The sequence below is a fragment of the Salmo salar genome, chromosome ssa19, assembly GCF_905237065.1.
Source record: "Salmo salar chromosome ssa19, Ssal_v3.1, whole genome shotgun sequence".
NCBI lineage: Eukaryota > Metazoa > Chordata > Actinopteri > Salmoniformes > Salmonidae > Salmo > Salmo salar.
The window spans coordinates 38,658,077-38,684,511 of NC_059460.1; the positions used below are offsets into that span (position 1 = coordinate 38,658,077).

The 26,435-nt window shown below is 44.9% G+C and overlaps 1 protein-coding gene across 3 annotated transcripts in view; it reads left to right on the forward strand.

Annotated features, from left to right (window-relative positions):
- sptlc3 (serine palmitoyltransferase, long chain base subunit 3) overlaps positions 1-22,398 on the forward strand; it is an 88,885-nt gene extending 66,487 nt beyond the window's left edge. For 2 of the 3 annotated variants that reach the window (XM_045702284.1, XM_045702286.1), the window contains 5 exons: positions 5,600-5,819; positions 9,340-9,466; positions 16,540-16,675; positions 18,081-18,210; positions 21,378-22,398. In XM_045702284.1, the coding sequence (XP_045558240.1) occupies positions 5,600-5,819; positions 9,340-9,466; positions 16,540-16,675; positions 18,081-18,210; positions 21,378-21,497 (733 nt within the window). In that variant the 3' untranslated portion in view covers positions 21,498-22,398. Of the gene's footprint in view, positions 1-5,599; positions 5,820-9,339; positions 9,467-16,539; positions 16,676-17,773; positions 18,053-18,080; positions 18,211-21,377 lie in introns of those variants that run through there. The other variant, XM_045702285.1, reaches the window with a different exon arrangement.
- Positions 22,399-26,435: the final 4,037 nt, after the last annotated feature.

Consider the following 26,435-nt stretch of genomic DNA (forward strand, 5'->3'; position numbering starts at 1 on the left):
GCATTTCAAGAGCGGCAAATTTGAATCCAAATAAATGTAAAAATTCAAATTTTTCAAACATACAACTATTTTACACCCTTTGAAAGATAAACATCTCCTTAATCTAACCACGTTTTACGATTTCAAAAAGGTTTTACGGCGAAAGCATAAATTTAGAGTATGTTAGGACAGTACATTTACAAGAGTTGTGTGTAATGTTTTGTCAATTCAAAGACAGGGTCACCAAAACCATAAAACCAGCTAAAATGATGCACTAACCTTTTACAATCTCCATCAGATGACACTCCTAGGACATTATGTTAGACAATGCATGCATTTTTAGTTCTATCAAGTTCATATTTATATCCAAAAACAGCGTTTTACTATGGCATTGATGTTGAGGAAATCGTTTCCCTCCAATAACCGGCAGTCAAGTCAGCATCACAAATTAAATAATTAAAATTAGAAAACATTGGTAAAATATTATATTGTCATTTAAAGAATTATAGATTTACATCTCTTGAACGCAATCAACTTGCCAGATTTAAAAATAACCTTACTGGGAAATCACACTTTGCAATAATCTGAGCACTGCGCCCAGAAAAATACGCGTTGCGATACAGACTAGTCGTCATGTTGGGGAGATCTAAAATCGAAAATACTATGTAAATAATCCATTACCTTTGATTCTCTTCATCAGATGTCACTTCCAGGTATCACAGGTCCATAACGAATGTAGTTTTGTTCAAAAAAGCTCATCATTTATGTCCAAAAATCTCCGTCTTGTTAGCACATGATCTAAGCCCGCCGGACTTCACTTCATGAACGAGGGGAAAAAATATATTTACGTTCGTTCAAACATGTCAAACGTTGTATAGCATAAATCATTAGGGCCTTTTTTAACCAGAACATGAATAATATTCAAGGTGGACGAATGCATACTCTTTTATAACGTATTGGAACGAGGGTACCCAACATGAACTCGCGCCAGGTGTCTAATGGGCCATCATCGTTCCATGGCTCTTGTTCGGTCAGATCTCCCTCCAGAAGACTCAAAACACTTTGTAAAGGCTGGTGACATCTAGTGGAAGCAATAGGAAGTGCCAAAATATTCCTCAGCCCCTGTGTTTTTCAATGGCATAGGTTTAAAGGTAATACAACACATCAGGTATCCACTTCCTGTCAGAAAATGTCTCAGGGTTTTGCCTGCCAAATGAGTTCTGTTATACTCACAGACACCATTCAAACAGTTTTAGAAACATTAGAGTGTTTTCTATCCATATATAATAAGTATATGCATATTCTAGTTACTGGGTAGGATTAGTAACCAGATTAAATCGGGTACATTTTTTTTATCCAGCCGTGCAAATACTGCCCCCTAGCCCTAACAGGTTTTAACGGCTCTTTTTCTCTGTCCAGTGTCTGTGTTCTTTTGCCCATCTTAATCTTTTATTTTTGTTGGCCAATCTGAGATATGGCTTTTTCTTTGCAACTCTGCCTAGAAGGCCAGCATCCCGGAGTCGCCTCTTCACTGTTGACGTTGAGACTGGTGTTTTGCGGGTACTATTTAATGAAGCTGCCAGTTGAGGACTTGTGAGGCATCTGTTTCTCAAACTAGAAACTCTAATGTACTTGTCCTCCTGCTCAGTTGTGCACCGGGGCTTCCCACTCCTCTTTCTATTCTGGTTAGAGCCAGTTTTGCACTGTTCTGTGAAGGGAGTAGTGCACAGTGTTGTACGAGATCTTCAGTTTCTTGGCAATTTCTCGCATGGAATAGCCTTAATTTCTCAGAACAAGAATAGACTGTTTCAGAAGAAAGGTCTTTGTTTCTTGTTTTTGAGCCTTTAATCGAACCCACAAATGCTGATGCTCCAGATACTCAACTAGCCTAAAGAAGGCCAGTTTTATTGCTTCTTTAATCAGTACCACAGTTATCAGCTGTGGTAACAGAATTGCAAAAGGGTTTTCAAATGATCAATTAGCCATTTAACCTGTCTGGGCAAGCGTCCCACCCTAGTTAACAGCCAGTGGAATCGCGTCGCGCGAAATACAAAACCTCATAAATGCTATAACTTCAATTTCTCAAACATATGACTATTTTACACCATTTTATAGATACACCTCTCCTGAATCGAACCACATTGTCTGATTTCAAAAAGGCTTTACAGCAAAAGCAAAACATTAGATTATGTTAGGAGAGTACCCTGCCAAAAAAAATCACACTGCCATTTTCAAAGCAACTAGATGCATCACAAATACGCAAAACACAGCTAAATGCAGCACTAACCTTTGACAATCTTCATCAGATGACACTCCTAGGACATCATGTTACACAATATATGCATTTTTTTGTTCGATAAAGTTCATATTTATATATAAAAACAGCATTTTACATCGGCGCGTGACGTCCAGAAAATATTTTCCCTCAAATGCTTCCGGTGAATCAGCGCTACAATTTACAAAATGACTATTCGAAAACATTGTTAAAATGTAATATTGTCATTCAAAGAATTATAGATTAACATCTCGTGAATGCAACCGCATTGCCAGATTTAAAAAAACTTTACTGGGAAATCACACTTTGCAATAAACGACGTGGTATGCTCAGAAAAATAGGCTAGGCGATACATGTTAGCGCCATCTTGGAACCATCTAAAATCAAAAATACTATTGTAAATATTCCCTTACCTTTGATTATCTTCATCAGAAGGCACTTCCAGGAATCCCAGGTCCAAAACAAATGTAGTTTTGTTCGAAAAAGTTAATAATTTATGTCCCAATAGTTCCTTCTTGTTAGCGCGTTCCGAAGGCTACTCATAATGTACTGAAGCGCGCGGGACTTGTTGTCACGAATGTGCAAAAAAATATATATTTACGTTCGTTCAAACATGTCAAACGTTGTATAACATAAATCTTTAGGGCCTTTTTCAACCAGAGCTTCAATAATATTCAAGGTGGACGATTGCATTGTCTTACTAAACGTTTCAGAACAAAAGGTTTCCCATGGGTGCCCGCGTCACAGTAGTAATAGCCCTCCCCCTGTGACCAACTTCCCAAGCCTCTCTTTGGGTCAGTTTCTACCATAGAAGACTCAAACCACTTTGTAAAGACTGTCGACATCTAGTGGAAGCCTTAGGAAGTGCTAAATGATTAATAAGTCCCTGTGTGTTTCAATGGCAAAGGTTTGAAGTGATTTCACACATCAGATTTCCATTTCCTGTTAGGATTTGTCTCAGGGTTTTGACTGCCATATGAGTTCTGTTATACTCACAGACACCATTCAAACAGTTTTAGAAACTTTAGAGTGTTTTCTATCCAAATCTACTAATTATATGCATATTCTAGTTACTGGGCAGGAGTAGTAACCAGATTAAATCGGGTACGTTTTTTATCCGGCCGTGCAAATACTGCCCCCTATCCCCAACAGGTTAAAGCAATACATTTGGATTAGCTAACTATCAGGTATGATGGTAAGACCCAGATGCAGACCACAAAATAATCAATAGTTTAATATTCCAACAAGGGCAGGCAATAGACAGGTCAAGCCAGGCAGGGGTCAGAAAACCAGAGGTGGGGCAACGGTACAGGTCGGCGGGCAGGCAGAGTGGTCAGGCAGGCGGCCTCGGAGTCATGACAGTCAAGGGTCAAAACCAGGAGGGCGAGAAAAGAGAGACTGGAAAAAGCAGGAGCTGAGACACGAAACGCTGGTTGACTTGAACAAACAAAATGAACTGGCAACACACAAACAGAGAACACAGGTATAAATACACAGAGGATAATGGAGAAGATGGGCGACACCTGGAGGGGGGTGGAGACAATCACAAAGACAGGTGAAACAGATCAGGGTGTGACAGTACTCCCCTCTAGGGGCGCCACCTGGCATCCTACCTGGGCGCATACCTGGTTGACCGGGGTGTCAACGCTGAAAATCTGTGATGAGGCCTGGGTCCAAGATGTCCCTGGCGGGGACCCAGCGCCTCTCCTCCGGGCCATAACCCTCCCAGTCAACCAGGTACTGGAACCCCCTGCCCCGAGGTCGAACCTTCAGGAGATGCCTCACTGTGTAAGCTGGTTAGCCGTCGATGAGACGGGGGAGAGGGATGGGCCTGGAAACGGGAGACAAAGGGCTGTGAGACATGGGTTTGACTCTGGATACATGAAAGGTGTGATGTATACGAAGGGTACGGGGCAACAGAAGACAAACAGCAGAGGGGCTAATGATCTTGGAGATGGGGAATGGGCCAATAAACCAGGGGGAGAGTTTGCAGGATTCCACCCGGAGGGGCAGATCCCAGGTGGATAGCCATACCTTCTGCAGAAGATGATACCTGGAGGTGGTCTTGAGGAGGGCCGACCGGGCTGTCCTCCAGGTATGACAACAGCGGCGGACAAACATCTGGGAAGAGGGTATCCTGACCTCCTCTTTCTGCTCAGGGCTGATACAGGGGCTGATACACCAGGGAACACTCAAACAGTAATAGTTCCGTGGCAGAGCAGGGAAAGGTGTTGCGGGCCTATTCCACTCAGACCAGCTGCTGGCTCCAGGAGGTCGGGTTGGCGGAGAACAGGCAGCGCAGAGTGGCCTCAAGGTCCTGGTTGGCTCGCTCCGACTGGACTAGTGGTGGAACCCGGAGGACAGGCTGGCCGACGACCCAATGAGGGTGCAGAACGCCTTCCAGAACCGGGACGAGAACTGAGGGCCATGGTCGGAGACCATGTCCACGGGTAGTCCATGGATCCGGAAGACGTGCTGCACCATGACCTGGGCCGTCTTCTTGGCAGAGGGTAACTTGGGGAGAGGAATGAAGTGGGCTGCCTTGGAAAAGCGATCCACCACGGTCAGGATGGCCTTGTTGCCATCAGACGGGGGGAGACCCATGACAAAGTCCAGGGAGATGTGAGACTAGGGGCGATGAGGGACAGGCAGAGGTTGGAGGAGTCCAGCCGGAGCTTGTTGAGGGGTCTTGTTCCGTTCACAGACCGTGCAGGTGGCGACAAAGGCGGCAACGTCCGGACCATGGTAGGCCACCAAAAGCGTTGTTGCACGAAGGCCAGGGTGGCAGGCAAGCCTGGAGGAATGGGTCCACTCCAGGACCGCGGAGCGGACAGCGTCAGGCACAAACATCCGGTTATCTGCCCCCCCCCCCCCAGGCCTCCCGGACCTGTTTCCCGATACCCCAGCTGAGTGTCGTGGGAAGGATGGTCTCGGGCTCCGGGGTGGTAGCCGTGGGGTTATAGTGGCGAGACAGGGCATACGGCTTGACGTTCTTGGACCCCGGCCGGTAGAAGACCCCGGCCGGGTAAACAGCAGGGCCCATCTCACCTGCCTGGCACTTGGCGGTGCGGAGATACTCCAGATTTTTGTGGTCGGGGAGAGAGAGAGATATGGGGTAATAGTGGTTATGTAATCAGGGAGAGAGATATGGGGTAATAGAGGTAATGTAATCAGGGAGACAGAGACGGGGTATTTGATGTTATTTAATCAGGGAGAGAGATATGGAATATTAGAGGTAATGTAATCAGTTAGGGAAATGGGTAATAGAGGTAATGTAATCAGGGAGAGAGAGAGATGGTAATAGAGGTTATGTAACTCAGTGTATATCTCTGTGTCCTATTCTAGTATGGAGGGGTCTGTGGTGCGTCTGCCGGACATCGTAGCCCTGAAGAAGAAGTACAAGGCCTACCTGTACTTGGACGAGGCTCACAGTATTGGGGCGGTGGGGCCGACAGGTCGGGGTGTTACAGAACTGTTTGGTCTGGACACCTCAGACATAGACGTCATGATGGGAACATTCACCAAGAGTTTCGGGGCTGCAGGAGGATACATTGCTGGGAAGAAGGTAGGTGGGCATTCCTGGGCATCCCTAGTCAATTAGATGAACTTGTCATTAGTCCTGGGTCATGTTCAGCAAGGAGAACACGTCTTGGAAAGTTTTTTAAATGTTTTGAAGATAACTCCACTCCCCAGATGTGTAGTTAAAATACTAGGATGTGGAGACAGACAGGCCTATCTCCACTCCCCAGATGTGTAGTTAAACGACTAGGATGTGGAGACAGACGGGCCTAACTCCAGTCCCCAGATGTGTAGTTAAACGACTAGGATGTGGAGACAGACAGGCCTAACGCCGTTCCGCTTGCGGAACCCCTAGCCAACAGCCAATGGCATCGCACGGCGCGAAATACAAAACCAACTAAAATACCACAATTCAATTTTCTCAAACAACCAACTATTTCACACCATTTTAAAGACAAGACTCTCATTAATCTAACCACATTGTCCGATTTCAAAAAGGCTTTACAGTGAAAACAAAACATTAGATTGTCAGGAGAGTACCCTGCCAAAAATAATCACACAGCCATTTTCAAAGCAAGCATATATGTCACAAAAACCAAAACCACAGCTAAATGCAGCACTAACCTTTGATGATCTTCATCAGATGACACTCCTAGGACATTATGTTATACAATACATGCATGTTTTGTTCAATCAAGTTCATATTTATATCAAAAACCAGCTTTTTACATTAGCATGTGATGTTCAGAACTAGCATACGGAACCCCTTTCGCAAACTTCCTGTGAATTTACTAAATTACTCATGATAAACGTTCACAAAAAAACATAATTATTTTAAGAATTATAGATACAGAACTCCTTTATGCAATCGCGGTGTCAGATTTTAAAATAGCTTTTCGGCGAAAGCACATTTTGCAATATTCTGAGTACATAGCCCGGCCATCACGGCTAGCTAATTTGACACCCACCAAGTTTGGCCCTCACCAAACTCAGATTTACTATAAGAAAAATTGGATTACCTTGCTGTTCTTCGTCAGAATGCACTCCCAGGACTTCTACTTCAACAACAAATGTTGTTTTGGTTCCAAATAATCCATAGTTATATTCAAATAGCTCCGTTTTGTTCGTGCGTTCGGGTCACAATCCGAAGGGTGAAGCGCGAGCGCATTTCGTGACAAACAATTTCTAAATATTCCATTGCTGTACTTAGAAGCATGTCAAACGCTGTTTAAAATCAATTTTTATGCTATTTTTCTCGTAAAATAGCGATAATATTCCAACCAGGCGACGTTGTCTTCATTCAAAGGCTGAAAAAAAAATGGAGTAGTCTCGTGGACACGCATCTCCAGTGTCACTGTTCCCAGCCTGACCACTAATAAACAGAGCTGCTGTACTTAGCCCAGAGACTGCAGACACCCCATTACACTTTATGGCGCCTTCTGAGAGCCAATGGAAGCCTTAGAAAATGTCACGTTACAGCACAGATTTCACACATCAGATTTCCATTTCCTGTTAGGATTTGTCTCAGGGTTTTGACTGCCATATGAGTTCTGTTATACTCACAGACACCATTCAAACAGTTTTGGAAACTTGAGTGTTTTCTATCCAAATCTACTAATCATATGCATATTCTAGTTTCTGGGCAGGAGTAGTAACCAGATTAAATCGGGTACGTTTTTTATCCGGCCGTGAAAATACTGCCCCCTATCCCAAACAGGTTAAACGACTAGGATGTGGAGACAGACAGGCCTAACTCCACTCCCCAGATGTGTAGTTAAACGACTAGGATGTGGAGACAGACAGGCATAACTCCAGTCCCCAGATGTGTAGTTAAACGACTAGGATGTGGAGACACAGGCCTAACTCCACTCCCCAGATGTGGGCTGGATTTCGGACATGTTCTCTTAACTAGTTGAATTCAGTTAGCGCAAAACCCCTTCAAGGCCCTGAAGCAGAGGTATTTACCCAACCCTAGCTAGAACCAGATGTCTGCTTGTTTCAGGGTTCATTTCCCCCTACCCCCCAGGGCTGACAAAACTGGTCCTGTCAACCACTAGCTGAATTAATCTACTGTTGACGTTTAGGAACATTGAGCATGACAGGCCTCATCCTTTGGGGCGGCAGGGTACCCTAGTGGTTAGAGCGTTGGACTTGTAACCGAAAGGTTGCAAGATCAAATCCCCGAGCTGACAAAGTAAAAATCTGTCGTTCTGCCCCTGAACAAGGCAGTTAATCCACTGATCCTAGGCCGTTGTTGAAAATAACAATTTGTTCTTAACTGACTTGCCTAGTTAAATAAAGGTAAAAAAATGTATAATCCTACCTCACTACAACATTGGCCACAGTCTTTTTACAGTTAGTTCACTTGCTGCACTGGTATCCCAAAGTCTTCCTGTTGTATTCAGTCTTCAGATGGCTGAGGAACAGTGACAGAAATGGCGTTCAGGCTCACATTGTGTCACATGAGCTCTCTCTAGTGGTGTGTTAAAGTAACTAGGCCTACCTGTTATGAACTGTCCACTGTTCAGCTCTACTGTTCCTTCATGCAACAATTGGTGGACTTCACACTAAGAAAAGATGGTTCCTCAAGTGTTCTTTTGGAAGGGTGATGTTCTATGTGGAACCATAATGACTCAAAGAACCCATTACAGATTAGAAAAGGGTGATAATTAAAATGTAGGGGGCGGCAGCTCATTAGAATATTTTGGGACGTGGTTTGCTTACAGCTCTTTGTGCAACCGAGAGAGTGTCCTACCAGTTTATTTAACTTGTTGTGTTATGCCGTTACACATTATATATGACCATGGTCAGTGACGGTGTCTTCTGAAAGACTCACATTATGGTCTTGTGTCGTTTGAGAACAGTTGACTAAGGCAGTGGGTCTCAGTTCTCTCCTCAGGGACCCCCCAGCTGTTCCAGAGCTACCACACCTGATTCAGCTAGACAATTATTAACACAATAATAACACCTACAGAAGTTTAACAATATAATATTATGGTTAAACAGAATAAAAACCATGTATGGTTCTATAGTACGAAATTATCTACAGAGAACCTTTAAGATTTAGGAAGGGTATTTATAGAACCATTCTCCTTAATGGTTCTTTATAGAACCTTAGGAAATGGTTCTTTATAGAACCTTAGGAAAGGGTTCTTTATAGAACCTTAGGAAAGGGTTCTTTATAGAATCTTAGGAAAGGGTTCTTTATAGAACCTTAGGAAATGATTCTTTATAGCACCAAAAAGGGTTCTGCTATGGATAGAAGCCAAAGAACCTTTATTTGGCACTATTTAGAACCATTTGTTTTTAGTTTGTGCCTGCGTAGCCACTCCCACACTGTGTAATATTGCCCTGTGATTGGTCTGTATTACAGGAGCTGGTGGACTACCTGCGTAGCCACTCCCACACTGTGGTGAACGCCTCGGCCACGTCTCCTCCCATCACATATATACAGTACTAGTATACATGGTTCTGTTATATACTGTACTCTCTCGCTCTCCTCTCTCTCTCTTCTCTCTCTCTATCTATCTCGCTTTCTTTCTCTCCCTCTCTCCCTATTTTTTTAGGAGCTGGTCGACTACCTGCGTAGCCACTCCCACAGTGCGGTGTACACCTCGGGCATGTCTCCTCCCGTCACAGAACAGATCCTGAGAGCCATGAAATGCATCATGGGGCTGGATGGAACCACCGTGGGTAAGCTCCCAGAACCTCCCTTTAGTCCCTCAACCCTTATCATGTGGCCAAGAAATGTTCCCAGCTTTCTCTCTCTCTCTCTCTGTCTGTCTCTCTCTCTGTGTCTGTCTCTCTCTCTGTGTCTGTCTCTCTCTCTGTGTCTGTCTCTTAGCCTTTGCAGTTCCCTTCATGCCCTTAAACTCCATCCATACTCTGTAGATGGTCAGATCCAGGGTCTAGTAGATATAGATGGTCAGAGCCAGGGTCTATAGTAGATATAGATGGTCAGATCCAGGGTCTAGTAGTAGATATAGATGGTCAGATCCAGGGTCTATAATAGATATAGATGGTCAGAGCCAGGGTCTATAGTAGATATAGATGGTCAGAGCCAGGGTCTATAGTAGATATAGATGGTCAGATCCAGGGTCTATAGTAGATAGATGGTCAGAGCCAGGGTCTATAGTAGATATAGATGGTCAGATCCAGGGTCTATAATAGATATAGATGGTCAGAGCCAGGGTCTATAGTAGATATAGATGGTCAGAGCCAGGGTCTATAGTAGATATAGATGGTCAGAGCCAGGGTCTATAGTAGATATAGATGGTCAGATCCAGGGTCTATAATAGATATAGATGGTCAGAGCCAGGGTCTATAGTAGATATAGATGGTCAGATCCAGGGTCTATAATAGATATAGATGGTCAGAGCCAGGGTCTATAGTAGATATAGATGGTCAGAGCCAGGGTCTATAGTAGATATAGATGGTCAGAGCCAGGGTCTATAGTAGATATAGATGGTCAGATCCAGGGTCTATAGTAGATATAGATGGTCAGAGCCAGGGTCTATAGTAGATATAGATGGTCAAAGCCAGGGTCTATAGTAGATATAGATGGTCAGAGCCAGGGTCTATAGTAGATATAGATGGTCAGAGCCATGGTCTAGGAGATATACAGTTGAAGTCGGAAGTTTACATACAATTAGATTGGAGTCATTAAAACTCGTTTTTCAACCACTCCACAAATTTCTTGTTAACAAACTATAGTTTTCGCAAGTCGGTTAGGACATCTACTTTGTTCATGACACAAGTAATTTTTCCAACAATTGTTTACAGACAGATTATTTCACTTATAATTCACTGTATCACAGTTCCAGTGGATCAGAAGTTTACATACACTAAGTTGACTGCCTTTCAACAGCTTGGAAAATTCCAGAAAATGATGTCATGGCTTTAGAAGCTTCTGATAGGCTAATTGACATAATTTGATTCAATTGGAGGTGTACCTGTGGATGTATTTCAAGACCTACCTTCAAACTCAGTGCCTCTTTGCTTGACATCATGGGAAAATCAAAACAAATCAGCCAAGACCTCAGAAAGAAAATTTTAGACCTCCGCAAGTCTGGTTCATCCTTGGGAGCAATTTCAAATGCCTGAAGGTACCACGTTCATCTGTACAAACAATAATACACAAGTATAAATTCCATGGTAGCATTCCGCTCTGGAAGGAGACGCATTCTGTCTCCTAGAGATGAACGTACTTTGGTGCAAAAAGTGCATATCAATCACAGAACAACAGCAAAGGACCTCGTGAAGATGCTGGAGGAAACAGGTACAAAAGTATCTATATCCACAGTTAAACGAGTCCAATATCGACATAACTTGAAAGGCCGCTCAGCAAGGAAGAAGCCACTGCTACAAAACCTCCGCTACAAAAACAGAGTACGATTTGCAACTGCACATGGGGACAAAGATCATACTTTTTGGAGAAATGTCCTCTGGTCTGATGAAACAAAAATAGAACTGTTTGGCCATAATGACCATCGTTATGTTTGGAGGAAAAAGGCGGAGGCTTGCAAGCCGAAGAACACCACCCCAACCGTGAAGCACGGAGGTGGCAGCATCATGTTGTGGTGGTGCTTTGCTGCAGGAGGGACTGGTGCACTTAACAAAATAGATGGCTTCATGAGAAATGAAAATTATGTGTATGTATTGAAGCAACATCTGAAGATATCCGTCAGGAAGTTAAAGCTTGGTCGCAAATGGGTCTTCCAAATGGACAATGACCCCAAGCATACTTCGAAAGTTGTGGCAAAATGGCTTAAGGACAACAAAGTCAAGGTTTTGGAGTGGCCATCACAAAGCCCTGACCTCAATCCCATAGAAAATATGTGGGCAGAACTGAAAAAGCGTGTGCAAGCAAGGAGGCCTACAAACCAGACTCAGTTACACCAGCTCTATCAGGAGGAATGGGCCAATATTCACCCAACTTATTGTGGGAAGCTTGTGGAAGGCTAACCGAAACATTTGACCCCAGCTAAACAATTTAAAGGCAATGCTACCAAATACTGATTGAGTGTATGTAAACTTCTGACCCACTGGGAATGTGATGAAAGAAATCAAAGCTGAAATAAATCATACTCTCTACTATTATTCTGACATTTCGCATTCTTAAAATAAAGTGGTGATCCTAACTGACCTAAGACAGGGATTTTTACTAGGATAAATGTCAGCAATTGTGAAAAACTGAGTTTAAATGTATTTGGCTAAGGTGTATGTAAACTTCCGACTTCAACTGTACCATGGGTATGACAAAACATGACTTTTTACTGTTGTAATTACATTGTTAACCAGTTTATAATAGCAATACGGCACTCCCAGGGTTTGCGGTATATGGCCAATATACCACGGCTAACGGCCGCATTGAGTCATGCATAAGAACAGCCCTTAGCCGTGGTATATTGGCCATATATCATACCGCCTTGGGCATTTGATCTGGCGAGGTTCAATAAGGGCAAATTACTTTTTTCTCTTGCCATACATTCAAATTCCTTTATTATGTCGTAGCTTGCAATAATGATTATTTTGAGGAAAATGTTGCTTCTAAAGTCGTTACTATGATATAATTGACTCGATAACGTTAATGAAAAAAGTATTATTGTATAAATATGGCAACTCCTCTCTTGCTGTGAACAAAAATAAATTGGTGCTAGTTTTCCTGCCTTTTGGTGGGTTTTGAGTAGTCATTGAGCTAGAAATTTTAGCTTGACCTGGCAACCCTGAGGCCAAGCTCTGGAAGGTAGAATGCTTTCGTGGTGTGTGTAGTAGATATAAATAAAATGTCAGAGTTAAGCTTACATGATTCACTGGTGACTAACCCTCTGTCCTCTGACCCTGGAGGCTCTGAGAGGTAGGAGGAGGGATGCTTGGTGTCTGACGTAGCCTAGGAAAACAGCTGTTTGTTGGGAAGGAAATAAGCTCTGACCTGCCTGTCAGTTGTGTACTCTTCCAACGCACCAGGGAATGGTGAAGTCAGAAATCTCCACACTAAAGGTTAAAGTTTACACAGCTTTGGGGTGAAAGGTCAAATTATGAATACAAATACTGGAAGGATATGCAAAATATGTCTATATCTCTCTTGCTCTGATTTAGAGGGGTTGGGTTAAATGCGGAAGACACATTTCAGTTGAATGCATTCAGTTGTAGAACTGACCAGTTAGTTGTATCCCTCTCTCTCACTCTCTCTCATTCTCTGTGGTTTTCAGTATGTCTTAAACAACAAGCCATAGAGGAAGATGGACAGTCATGCACTTCCATGAAACCGTCACTTGCTGGTCAACATTATGTCCAGAATTTGTCTTACTTTATCAGGAGGGAGCAGTTCACAAAACAGGGCTTGTGTTTTCGGCAGGTTTTTAAGTGTCTTCTGTTCTATCGTTGCTTTGAAAACAATGCCAATCAGCCCTGAGGTAAACGCCCTGCTGGTTGGTCCTAGAGTTGCCTGGCTGGCTCTTACCTGGCTCTCCCTTAGCTTCTGGCTCCCCAAACCTTCACATCATTAGTTCTCCCAGCGGGGTTGGACTGCTGCTATAGATTTAGTCTGTGATCATAAGTATTTGAAAGAGATGTGATATCTTTAAGCTCTGTTTGTGTTTCACCTGTGGCTCAGCACCAGAGAGGCACATCCAGGGTCCATCACTGTTTTCTAGGAAATGCATTGTATCCTATTGGCCAGGGAGCTCTGTGGTGTGTGCCAAATAGCACCCTATTCCCTACATGTCCCTATAGGTCTTGGTCAAAAGTAGTGCACTAAGTAGGGAATGGTGGTCCATAGGGTCCTGGTCAAAAGTAGTGCCCTATATAGGGAATAGGGTGCAATATGTGATGTGTCTCTGGTCTTGGCAAGGTGTAAGTGTGTAGTACACCAGGCCCTCCCTTCATCAGATGGACAAAGCAGAACCAACTGGCTGCAGAAGCAGGATACAGAGAGCTGGAGAGGAGGTTGTGTAGAAGCATTGATATGTTGTACAGTAATCATGTACTGAAGGAGAAAGTCCTTGATGGATGGCAGGAGGTTGGTAGGAACCAGATGGCTGGACAGAGAGAGAGAAATGGGGCGAGGGGAGGGAGAGAGAGAGAGAGAGAGCTAGAGAGATGTGGACATTAGGGAGAGAGAGCAGCAGGGCTCTTCAGTAATCACCAGCTATGAAGGCTGGAAGTCCAGACGGAGGGGCAGGCCTGAGGAACAGATGGGTGGATACTCCAGGAGAGTTCCCACTACACCAAAATATCACTACACTAAACTATCACTACACTTTAACTATCACTACACTAAACTATCACTACAATATCACTAAACTATCACTACACTAAACTATCACTACACTAAATCATCACTACACTAAACTATCACTACACTAAACTATCACTATCACTAAACTATCACTAAACTATCACTATCACTAAACCATCACTACACTAAACTATCACTACACTTTAACTATCACTACACTAAACTATCACTACAATATCACTAAACTATCACTACACTAAACTATCACTACACTAAACTATCACTATCACTAAACTATCACTAAACTATCACTATCACTAAACCATCACTACACTAAACTATCACTACACTTTAACTATCACTACACTAAACTATCACTACAATATCACTAAACTATCACTACACTAAACTATCACTACACTAAACCATCACTACACTAAACCATCACTACACTAAACTATCACTACACTAAACTATCACTATCACTAAACTATCACTAAACTATCACTATCACTAAACCATCACTACACTAAACTATCACTATCACCACACTAAACTATCACTAAACTATCACTATCACTAAACTATCACTATCACTAAACTATCACTAAACTATCACTACACTAAACTATCACTATCACTAAACTATCACTATCACTAAACTATCACTAAACTATCACTATCACTATCACTAAACTATCACTAAACTATCACTAAACTATCACTATCACTAAACTATCACTATCACTAAACTATCACTAAACTATCACTACACTAAACTATCACTAAACTATCACTAAACTTACACTACACTACACTATCACTACACTAAACTATCACTAAACTATCACTATCACCACACTAAACTATCACTATCACTAAACTATCACTAAACTATCACTATCACTAAACTATCACTACACTAAACTATCACTACACTAAACTATCACTACACTACAGTGGATATTCCTGGAAGGTTCTCATAACTCCGAATGAATGGCCATTCCTGGTGGGTCAGCGAGCAGAGCCAATGTCCATCCATACGCTGGCAAAGCACCGTATCACACACTGGGTTTACATTCCAATGGCTGTGGTCTGTGGCTGAGGAATGGAGGCTTTAGAGGTTCTATCTGCAAACACTGTGACCATCTCCCCCCTCTCTCCATCTCTCCATCCCTGTTTCATGTTAACTGGCCAGATGGTATGGTGGAGCACATTAAAGTGTCCAGTTTAAACCTGACTAAAACAATGTAGAAGAGACAGTGTTTTAATGTATTCTGCGGCTCCAGTGCTATGAAGTATTATTCCCCCATTATGATTCCGTACACCACAGTGGCTCATCTTCTGGGGGTGGCAGTTAGCCTAAAGGTTAGCGAGGTAGAACTGCTACCAAAGCGTTGCCGGTTTGAATCCCAAGGCTGACAGGGAAAAGTTGGGATTCTAGGTATCATACAAATCAACACGTAACTGATCCAGGGTTGCGGCACTGTGGTTTATTCTGGATGCTAGATAACAAATTAATGAATAAATACACCTTATGTTTTTCTCCTGACTCTGGGCCAGGGTTGAACCCCTCACCACCAGCCCTAACCCCATACTAACTATGTCCAGGGTTGGACCCCTCACCACTAGCCCTAACCCCATACTAACTATGTCCAGGGTTGGACCCCTCACCACTAGCCCTAACCCCATACTAACTATGTCCAGTGTTGGACCCCTCACCACTAGCCCTAACCCCATACTAACTATGTCCAGGGTTGGACCCCTCACCACTAGCCCTAACCCCATACTAACTATGTCCAGTGTTGGACCCCTCACCACTAGCCCTAACCCCATACTAACTATGCCCAGGGTTGAACCCCTCACCACTAGCCCTAACCCCATACTAACTATGTCCAGGGTTGGACCCCTCACCACTAGCCCTAACCCCATACTAACTCTCTCCAGGGTTGGACCCCTCACCACTAGCCCTAACCCCATACTAACTCTCTCCAGGGTTGGACCCCTCACCACTAGCCCTAACCCCATACTAACTCTCTCCAGGGTTGGACCCCTCACCACTAGCCCTAACCCCATACTAACTCTCTCCAGGGTTGGACCCCTCACCACTAGCCCTAACCCCATACTAACTCTTACTAGGGTTGGACCCCTCACCACTAGCCCTAACCCCGTACTAACTCTGTCCAGGGTTGGACCCCTCACCACTAGCCCTAACCCCATACTAACTCTCTCCAGGGTTGGACCCCTCACCACTAGCCCTAACCCCATACTAACTCTCTCCAGGCTTGGACCCCTCACCACTAGTCCTAACCCCATACTAACTATGTCCAGGGTTGGACCCCTCACCACTAGCCCTAACCCCATACTAACTATGTCCAGGGTTGGACCCCTCACCACTAGCCCTAACCCCATACTAACTCTGTCCAGGGTTGGACCCCTCACCACTAGCCCTAACCCCGTACTAACTCTCTCCAGGGTTGGACCCATCACAACTGGCCCTAACCCCATATTATCTCTGTCTCTGTAGGTCAGGCCAGGGTGCACCAGCTAGCAGAGAACACACGTTACTTCAGGTCTCGCCTTCAGGAGATGGGCTTCATCATCTATGGTAACGATGATTCTCCCGTGGTCCCGATACTGCTCTACATGCCAGGAAAAGTTGTGTAAGTTACTTTCATTTGCTCGGTTTATTTTACAGGGACAATGCACTGATTTATAACCCTTCTGTTCTACATGCTGGGAAAGTGATGTATGTATCAAAAAAGTACCTTTTCATACATTTGTATGTTTTATTGTGAAGGAATGAAAGGAGAGATTAGAATGTGGTGTTTTTGTAGCTCAGTTGGTTGAACGTGGTGCTTGTAACGCCAAGGTAGTGGGTTCGATTCCCGGGACCAGCCGTAGGTAAACATTTATGCACGCATGGGTGTAAATCGCTTTGAATTAAAGTGTCTGCTAAATGGCAGATATTTGATTAGGAATATAACCCTTGCCACTGGGGGGGTGTATGTAGTCTGTGGTCTGACCTACCACTACCATCAGACCGAGACACGACAACCCTGACAAGACCACTTTCAACTAATCACCTGGCACATAAAATAACTCAAGGTGGAATCTGCTTTCACTTTTTGTGTGTCTATCTTATGTTGCCTTTCTGTGGACATATACAGTACAGTATAACTGCATATATGGTAGAATTGGATTGTTTCTGTCTGTCCAGAGGCTACATCAATGTCTGAATGTATTTACAACAGCTCAGCTATTGCCCATGATCTTTTGCACACTGTTTCAATTGATCGAGTCACTTTGACTAATTGTGATACAACTATTATATCTTGTTTTTGGAAAGCAGGTGGTCATTTTACTAGTGGTCAGTCCAGCAGCAAAAAGGTCAATATTGAGTTCAGGGTCATACTGTATGTTCAGGGTCATAGTGTATGTTCAGGGTCATAGTGTATGTTCAGGGTCATAGTGTACTTTCAGGGTCATAGTGTACGTTCAGGGTCATAGTGTGTGTTCAGGGTCATACTGTATGTTCAGGGTCATAGTGTATGTTCAGGGTCATAGTGTAAGGTGGTTTTGTTTAACACATTCAGTTGTGTATTTCATGTTGGTCTAGGCAGGTTACTGAACAGGCCTTTATGACAGCTGGGGATGTAAAAGGGACTGTAAATACAAATTATTGATACATTGGTACGTTCATTCATCCCTGCGCCGTGTCTTTCACAATGCCATGCTGTCACTGTGTTCTGCTGCCGCAGGGCTTTCTCTCGTGCCATGCTGTGACTGTGTTCTGCTGCTGCAGGGCTTTCTCTCGTGCCATGTTGTGACTGTGTTCTGCTGCCGCAGGGCTTTCTCTCGTGCCTTGCTGTGACTGTGTTCTGCTGCCGCAGGGCTTTCTTTCGTGCCACGCCGTGACTTTGTTCTGCTGCCGCAGTCCTTCTCTCGTGCCATGCTGTGACTGTGTTCTGCTGCCGCAGGGCTTTCTCTCGTGCCATGCTGTGACTGTGTTCTGCTGCCGCAGTGCTTTCTCTCGTGCCATGCTGTGACTGTGTTCTGCTGTCGCAGGGCTTTCTCTCGTGCCATGCTGAAGAGGAAGATAGGAGTGGTGGTTGTAGGGTTCCCTGCCACGCCCATCACCGAGGCACGGGCACGCTTCTGTCTGTCTGCTGCACACACCAAGGCCATGCTCGACCAGGTGAGCGCGCACACACACACACACATACATACAGACATACATCTCTCTCTCTCCCTCTCTCTCAATTAAATTCTCTCTCTCAATTCATTTCAATTTCTCTCAGTCTCTCTCTCAATTAGTTTATATTTCTCCCTCCCTCTCTCCCTCAATTAATTTCAATTTCTCTCTCTCCCTCTCTCTTTCTCTCCCTCTCTCTCTCTTTCAATTTATTTCAATATCTCTCTCTACCGCTCTCCCTCCCCCTCCCCCTCTCCCTGTCCCCCTCTCCCTCTCTCCCTCTCTCTCTCCCCCTCTCCCCCTCTCCCTCTCTCACTCTCTCTCTCAATTAATTTCAATTTCTCTCCCTCTCCCTCTCTCTCTCACTCAATTCATTTCAATTTGTCTCTCTCTCCCACTCTCTCCCCTCTCCTTCCCTCTCTCTCCCCCTCTCCCCCCCCCCTCTCTCTCTCAATTAGTTTCAATTTCTCTCTCGCCCTCTCTCCCCCTTTCTCCTTCTCTCTCAATTAATTTATATTTCTCTCTCTCCCTCTCTCCCCCTGCCACTCTCTCTCCCTCTCTCTCTCTCTCTCAATTCATTTACATTTCTCTCTCTCTACCGCTCTCCCTTCCTCCCTCTCTCTCTCCGCCTCTCTCTCAATCAAATTCAATTTCTCTCTCCCTCTCTCTCTCTCTCTCTCTCACTCTCTCTCAATTAATTTCAATTTCTCACTCTCTCCCACTCTCCCTCTCTCTCTTCCCCTCTCCTTCCCTCTCTCTCTCCCTTTCTCCCCCTCTCTCTCTCAATTAGTTTCAATTTCTCTCTCTTCCTCTCTCAATTCATTTCAATTTCTCTCTGTCTACCACTCTCCCTCCCTCCCTCTCTCTCTCCCCCTCTCCCTCTCCCTCTCCCTTTCTCTCTCAATTAATTTCAATTTCTCTCTCTCCTTCTCCCTCTCTCTCAATTAATTTCAATTTCTCTCTCCCTCTCTCTCAATTAATTTCAATTTCTCTCTCTCTACCGCTCTCCCTCCCTCCCTCTCTCTCCCTCTCTCTCTCCCTCTCTCTCTCCCTCCCTCTCTCTCTCAATTAATTTCAATTTCTCTCTCCCTCTCTCTCCCCCTCTCTCTCTCCCCCCTCTCCCTCTCTCTCTCCCCCTCTCTCCCTCTCTCTCTCCCTCTCTCTCCCCTCTCCCTCTCTCTCCCCCTCTCCCTCTCTCTCTCCCTCTCTCTCCCCCTCTCCCTCTCTCCCTCTCTCTCCCACTCTCCCTCCCTCTCTCTCTTCCCCTCTCCTTCCCTCTCTCTCTCCCTTTCTCCCCATCTCTCTCTCTCAATTAGTTTCAATTTCTCCCTCTCTCTCCCTCTCTCTCTCCCTCTCTCTCTCCCTCCCTCTCTCTCTCTCAATTAATTTCAATTTCTCTCTCCCTCTCTCTCCCCCTCTCTCTCTCCCCCTCTCCCTATCTCTCTCCCTCTCTCTCTCCCTCTCTCTCCCCCCTCTCCCTCTCTCTCCCTCTCCCTCTCTCTCTCCCCCTCTCCCCCTCTCCCTCTCTCTCCCACTCTCCCTCCCTCTCTCTCTTCCCCTCTCCTTCCCTCTCTCTCTCCCTCTCTCCCCATCTCTCTCTCTCAATTAGTTTCAATTTCTCTCTCTTCCTCTCCCTCCCTCTCTCTCAATTCATTTCAATTTCTCTGTCTACCGCTCTCCCTCCCTCCCTCTCTCTCTCCCCCTCTCCCTCTCTCCCTCTCTCTCTCAATTCATTTCAATTTCTCTCTGTCTACCGCTCTCCCTCTCTCTCTCACTCAATTCATTTCAATTTGTCTCTCTCTCCCACTCTCTCCCCTCTCCTTCCCTCTCTCTCCCCCTCTCCCCCTCTCTCTCTCTCTCTCTCTCAATTAGTTTCAATTTCTCTCTCCCTCTCTCTCCCCCTCTCTCCTTCTCTCTCAATTAATTTATATTTCTCTCTCCCCCTCTCCCCCTCTGCCACTCTCTCTCCCTCTCTCTCCCCCTCTGCCACTCTCCCTCTCTCTCTCGCTCTCTCTCTCTCAATTCATTTACATTTCTCTCTCTCTGCCGCTCTCCCTTCCTCCCTCTCTCTCTCCCTCTCCCTCTCTCTCTCACTCTCTCTCAATTAATTTCAATTTCTCACTCTCTCCCACTCTCCCTCTCTCTCTTCCCCTCTCCTTCCCTCTCTCTCTCCCTTTCTCCCCCTCTCTCTCTCTCAATTAGTTTCAATTTCTCTCTCTTCCTCTCCCTCCTTCTCTCTCAATTCATTTCAATTTCTCTCTGTCTACCGCTCTCCCTCCCTCCCTCTCTCTCTCCCCCTCTCCCTCTCTCTCTCTCTCTCAATTAATTTCAATTTCTCTCTCTCCCTCTCCCTCTCTCTCTCAATTAATTTCAATTTCTCTCTCCCTCTCTCTCAATTAATTTCAATTTCTCTCTCTCTACCGCTCTCCCTCCCTCCCTCTCTCTCTCCCTCTTTCTCTCCCTCCCTCTCTCTCAATTAATTTCAATTTCTCTCTCCCTGTCTCCCCCCTCTCTCTCTCCCCTCTCTCCCCTCTCCCTCTCTCCCCTCTCCCGCTCTCTCCCCCTCTCCCTCTCTCTCTCTCTCCCCTCTCCCTCTCCCTCTCTCTCTCCCCCCCTTTCCCTCTCCTTCCCTCTCTCTCCCACTCTCCCTCCCTCTCTCTCTTCCCCTCTCCTTCCCTCTCTCTCTCCCTCTCTCCCCATCTCTCTCTCTCTCAATTAGTTTCAATTTCTCTCTCTTCCTCTCCCGCCTTCTCTCTCAATTCATTTCAATTTCTCTCTGTCTACCGCTCTCCCTCCCTCCCTCTCTCTCTCAATTGATTTCAATTTCTCTCTCTCCCTCTCCCTCTCTCAATTAATTTCAATTTCTCTCTCCCTCTCTCTCAATTAATTTCAATTTCTCTCTCCCTATCTCTCTCCCTCTTTCTCTCCCTATCTCTCTCAATTAATTTCAATTTCTCTCTCCCTCTCCCTCTCTCTCCCCTCTCTCCCCCCTCTCCCTCTCTCTCTCCCCCCTCTCCCTCACTCTCCCCCTCTCCCTCGCTCTCCCCCTCTCTCCCTCTCTCTCCCCCCTCTCCCTCTCTCTCCCCTCTCTCCCTCTCTTTCCCCCCTCTCCCTCTCTCTTTCCCCCCTCTCCCTCTCCCCCCCTAACAGTATATTTTCCTCCTCCCCAGGTGTTGTTTGATCTGAACGAGTTAGGAGATGATTTGTGTCTGAAGTTCTCCCGGAGGAAATATTCTCCTCGTCCACAACAACACAACAACAACAACACAGACTTTGAGCTGGACAGTTAGCCAATAGACTGATAGGATAACCCCTGACCTCTGACCTCCCATCTCTGCACTGAGAGACTGTAACGGTGGTTCCACGCTGACAGGGAATGGCCATACGTCCCAATAATTTCTCCTTTATCCCAAAGTTGTGCACTTGTGCTCTCCTCCCCACACGCATGTTAAAAACATTGGATTGGTGTAAGCATGGGTTAGACAGTGTCTAGTACCATGTGTCTTGTACCAGATCATAATGGGAAGTGAACAGGTCGTACATGGTTTGATTTTGGGAACAGCAGGTGGGCCTCTGCCTTCCCTGCCAGTCCAATACACAGAGAGAGTGGGGTCTCACCTCTACCAGTCCAATACACAGAGAGAGTGGGGTCTCATCTCTACCAGTCCAATACACAGAGAGAGTGGGGTCTCATCTCTACTAGTCCAATACACAGAGAGAGTGGGGTCTCACCTCTACCAGTCCAATACACAGAGAGAGTGGGGTCTCATCTCTACTAGTCCAATACACAGAGAGAGTGGGGTCTCATCTCTACTAGTCCAATACACAGAGAGAGTGGGGTCTCATCTCTACCAGTCCAATACACAGAGAGAGTGGGGTCTCATCTCCACCTTATACAACCAAAAGGAATGTCCAGTGCCCAAAGTGCTGCTGGTCTGTTCTGTATATAATAGTGTGTGTTCATATTAGAATGTAAATTAACAGATCATATAATTCGGATCGTTATACAAGGCAACCAATCGTTCCAGGCTGCCTTTGTAAATAAGAATGTGTTCTTAATTGACTGGCCTGATTTTTAAATAAATGTCAAATTAATGAATTGATTTGAAATGTATGAAAGCCAGAGGCAGAGAAAGATGTCTGTCTCTTGGTATTTTATGATGTTTATTAAATGTTGCTTTGTTACCGTAACTCTTGGTTCTTCACCGAGATGGTTGCAGTGGCTCTTGTCATTTTACACCTAAAGACATCATGCATTTCCCCCCCCCCAGCATGTTTTCCATGTGCTTCTGAACTCGCATTGATGATAATGTTGTGTTATGACGTGATAATAACATACTATCGGCTGAATCTGATGCTGAAGAAAACTACCTTTCTCATCAAAGAAACTGTTTTAGTTCCAGAATGTTCCATTAAAAGTCATGTTGTCTACGGCAAACCAGAATAATACAATAACAGTTCATGTAGAAATTACCAATCTGACACGCAATGAAATCTCAACAGATCTTTGCATAGAAATGAACTAGATGTCTTGGCTTCTCGTTCTGTGGCAAGGCTTTAGATGTAGTTTTTAACAGCTTAATTGTACGGTTTAAAGAAGTGCTAGCCTTTTCTCCCTATCTGAGTGAGTAGTGTGAAGGCAGGTACTGTAAGTATTCATGGTATGCATCATCTGAGCCAACAGTAACCAAACCTAGCAACTAGCACAATAGAGATCAACCTTGTCCCAAATGGCACCCTATTCCCTATTTAGTGCATTACTTTTGACCAAACCCCACAGAGTGTAGGGAGTCATTTGGAACGCTACCCCGGGATTCTGTTGGTATGGGGTAATGACCGTTTGATTAACACACACACACAGGCAGGAAGGAATTTACACAGATGATAAATACTTCACAATGTGTCATATTCAGTCTAGTCTGCACTTGTTTTGCTGTACCCCAACGGCATGATGAAATATTTGTGTATTTTCCATCACATAAACAACACAGTGATCACCTTTTACAAGGCTGACTGGAGAAATACTAAGAAAGGGCTGTTAGCATTGATGAAAGTGTAAGTCGTTTTGGGGTCCATTTTGCATATTCAAAATGATGCTACAATGTTTGTCACACGTCTAAGCATTATGTTCTGGTTATGAAAGAGCTGTCCTCACTAAACCCTTATAGGACTCTGGTTATGAAAGAGCTGTCCTCGCTAAACCCTTACAGGACTCTGGTTGTGAAAGAGCTGTCCTCGCTAAACCCTTACAGGACTCTGGTTGTGAAAGAGCTGTCCTCGCTAAACCCTTACAGGACTCTGGTTGTGAAAGAGCTGTCCTCACTAAACCCTTACAGGACTCTGGTTGTGAAAGAGCTGTCCTCACTAAACCCTTACAGGACTCTGGTTGTGAAAGAGCTGTCCTCACTAAACCCTTACAGGACTCTGGTTGTGAAAGAGCTGTCCTCACTAAACCCTTACAGGACTCTGGTTGTGAAAGAGCTGTCCTCACTAAACCCTTACAGGACTCTGGTTGTGAAAGAGCTGTCCTCACTAAACCCTTACAGGACTCTGGTTGTGAAAGAGCTGTTCTCACTAAACCCTTACAGGACTCTGGTTGTGAAAGAGCTGTCCTCACTAAACCCTTACAGGACTCTGGTTGTGAAAGAGCTGTCCTCACTAAACCCTTACAGGACTCTGGTTGTGAAAGAGCTGTCCTCACTAAACCCTTACAGGACTCTGGTTGTGAAAGAGCTGTCCTCACTAAACCCTTACAGGACTCTGGTTGTGAAAGAGCTGTCCTCACTAAACCCTTACAGGACTCTGGTTGTGAAAGAGCTGTCCTCACTAAACCCTTACAGGACTCTGGTTGTGAAAGAGCTGTCCTCACTAAACCCTTACAGGACTCTGGTTGTGAAAGAGCTGTCCTCACTAAACCCTTACAGGACTCTGGTTGTGAAAGAGCTGTCCTCACTAAACCCTTACAGGACTCTGGTTGTGAAAGAGCTGTCCTCACTAAACCCTTACAGGACTCTGGTTGTGAAAGAGCTGTCCTCACTAAACCCTTACAGGACTCTGGTTGTGAAAGAGCTGTCCTCACTAAACCATTATAGGACTCTGACTAAACACAGAGCGAGAGAGAGAGGAGAGAGGGAGAGAGAGACTCTTTCCATGGCTGGCTTTAGAGAGAGTTACTTGGGGAGAAACTCAACTGGACTGTCATCAGCTTAATCCTGGTCCAACCCAGGCATCAGCCATACCCCTATACACTTGGTTTCATTGCAGCTGTAGATCCTGCCTCAAGACTGTGTCAACACACTGACAGACACACACAGGATGTGGGGGTACTGAAAGCTTGGATGTGGTGATCCTATACCTGTAAAACAGAGTTCAGACTGCATGGGCCTGGTGGGAATCAGCCAGGGAATCAGGTGTGCTCAGGCCTGGTGGGAATCAGCCAGTGTGTTTCAGACTGCGTGTGCTCAGGCCTGGTTTGGAGTTGCAGCCAGCCAGTGTGTTTCATTGGGTACTGAATGATTTAATGAAGCATCACATTCCCCCCCCCCCCCCCCGAGGGTTTTCCTGTAGTATTCCTGTGGGGTTGTATCTTTTATCTGAACGTGTTGTAACTGTTAGTCTCTCTGTTTATTTGACTCTGCTTATAACAAAGCGTTCAGGTTCTTCACACCACAGCGTGTCTGCTTCCTCCGTTTGTGTATCTCCGTGCAGGAGGAATGTTGTGCTGATCGCTCTTTATTTGTTTTTGAAGAACTTGAAGACATGTAATGTTGAAATGATTTAGGCTGACCATTCTTTACAAATATGTATCGTTATACTGATTGTCAGAGGGTAATTTACAACATCACCCCAATGTGTTGACCATACAACAACTTTCCAAGGCTTGTAAGATAGTTTTGAAAGACAGCGTACAGTATGTTACCATAAAATCCAAAGACATTTTGGTTTAACAGTACATTACTGTAAACTGTACTTTTTTACTGTAACTTACAAGTAACTGGCTGCCAGTATACTGTAAGAACAACAGGATTTTGTTTTACACTGTATAGTTTAGTTTTACCATAAGACCTTGGTCTATAACTTTAGTTAGTTATTTTCCACTGAATCATACGTTATGTATTAGGGGGTAATAAAATGTGAAGCAATTTGGCATTATGAGTTGTTAAATATTATCTCTTTGTGTGGCATTATCTTTTAGAAATGACTAGAGGGGAACTTTTCAAATTAATTTGGAAAATATCTAATTCTCTGGCACCGGGTTTAACCTTTTAAATGTGGCTTCTATTAAAACACATAGAAATTGTTGACCAGGGGGGCACATGTACACAAGCAGGAGCTGTCTTGTGAAAGTCCACTTAAAACTTCCAAACAAATTACTGTTCGCAAAATAATGTCTTCCATTTTCATAGACGGTGTGAGCGATAAACTGACTAGACCATAGATGTGATTCCAGATGAGGAGCATCTGTGTCGTTTTAAAAGAACACTTAAAGGAAGCAGCTATTTTTTTATTTTTTTACTTGTCTTACAGGACTAGGCACCCTCTCTCTGTGTAGAAGCCTCTGCAGCACAGTGTAGGCCTAAGCCGTTTCCATAGAGACCAAGTCCACCCCCTCTATGGGCTACTGGCCCCTTCACTGTAGCTCATACACCCTCCTGCACCCCCCTCACCTCCTGCACCCCCCTCACCTCTGGCCCTCCATCTGTCCTCTCATTTCCTTTCTCTCCGCCTTCTCTCCTTGCTCCCTTCCCTCCTTCTTCTTCTCTCTCTCCCTCCTTCCCTCTTTCTGGCCCCTGCTCCCTTCCCTCCTTCTCTCCCTCCTTCCTTCCCTCCTTCTGGCCCCTGCTCCCTTCCCTCCTTCTTCTTCTCTCCCTCCCTCCTTCCTTCCCTTCTTCTGGCCCCCGCTCCCTTCTCTCTCTCTCTCTCTCTCTCTCTCCCTCCTTCCCTCCTCCTGGCTCCCGCTCCCTTCTCTCTCTCTCTCTCTCTCTCTCTCTCTCTCTCTCTCCCTCCTTCCCTCCTCGTGGGCCCCCATATACTCTCCTTCACAGTATTCTTTCATCTCTAACCCGATTGAGCCAAAACAAACATCATTATCCTGCTCATATGGTTAAATAAGAATTACCTTCCTTTTCAGTCCAACCAGACCCTTAGTTTCTGATCACGAGCATTGAGTTGACTGAGGTGTGCGTGTGTGTGTGGGTGTGTGTGTTGGTGTGTGAGTGTGTGTGCGT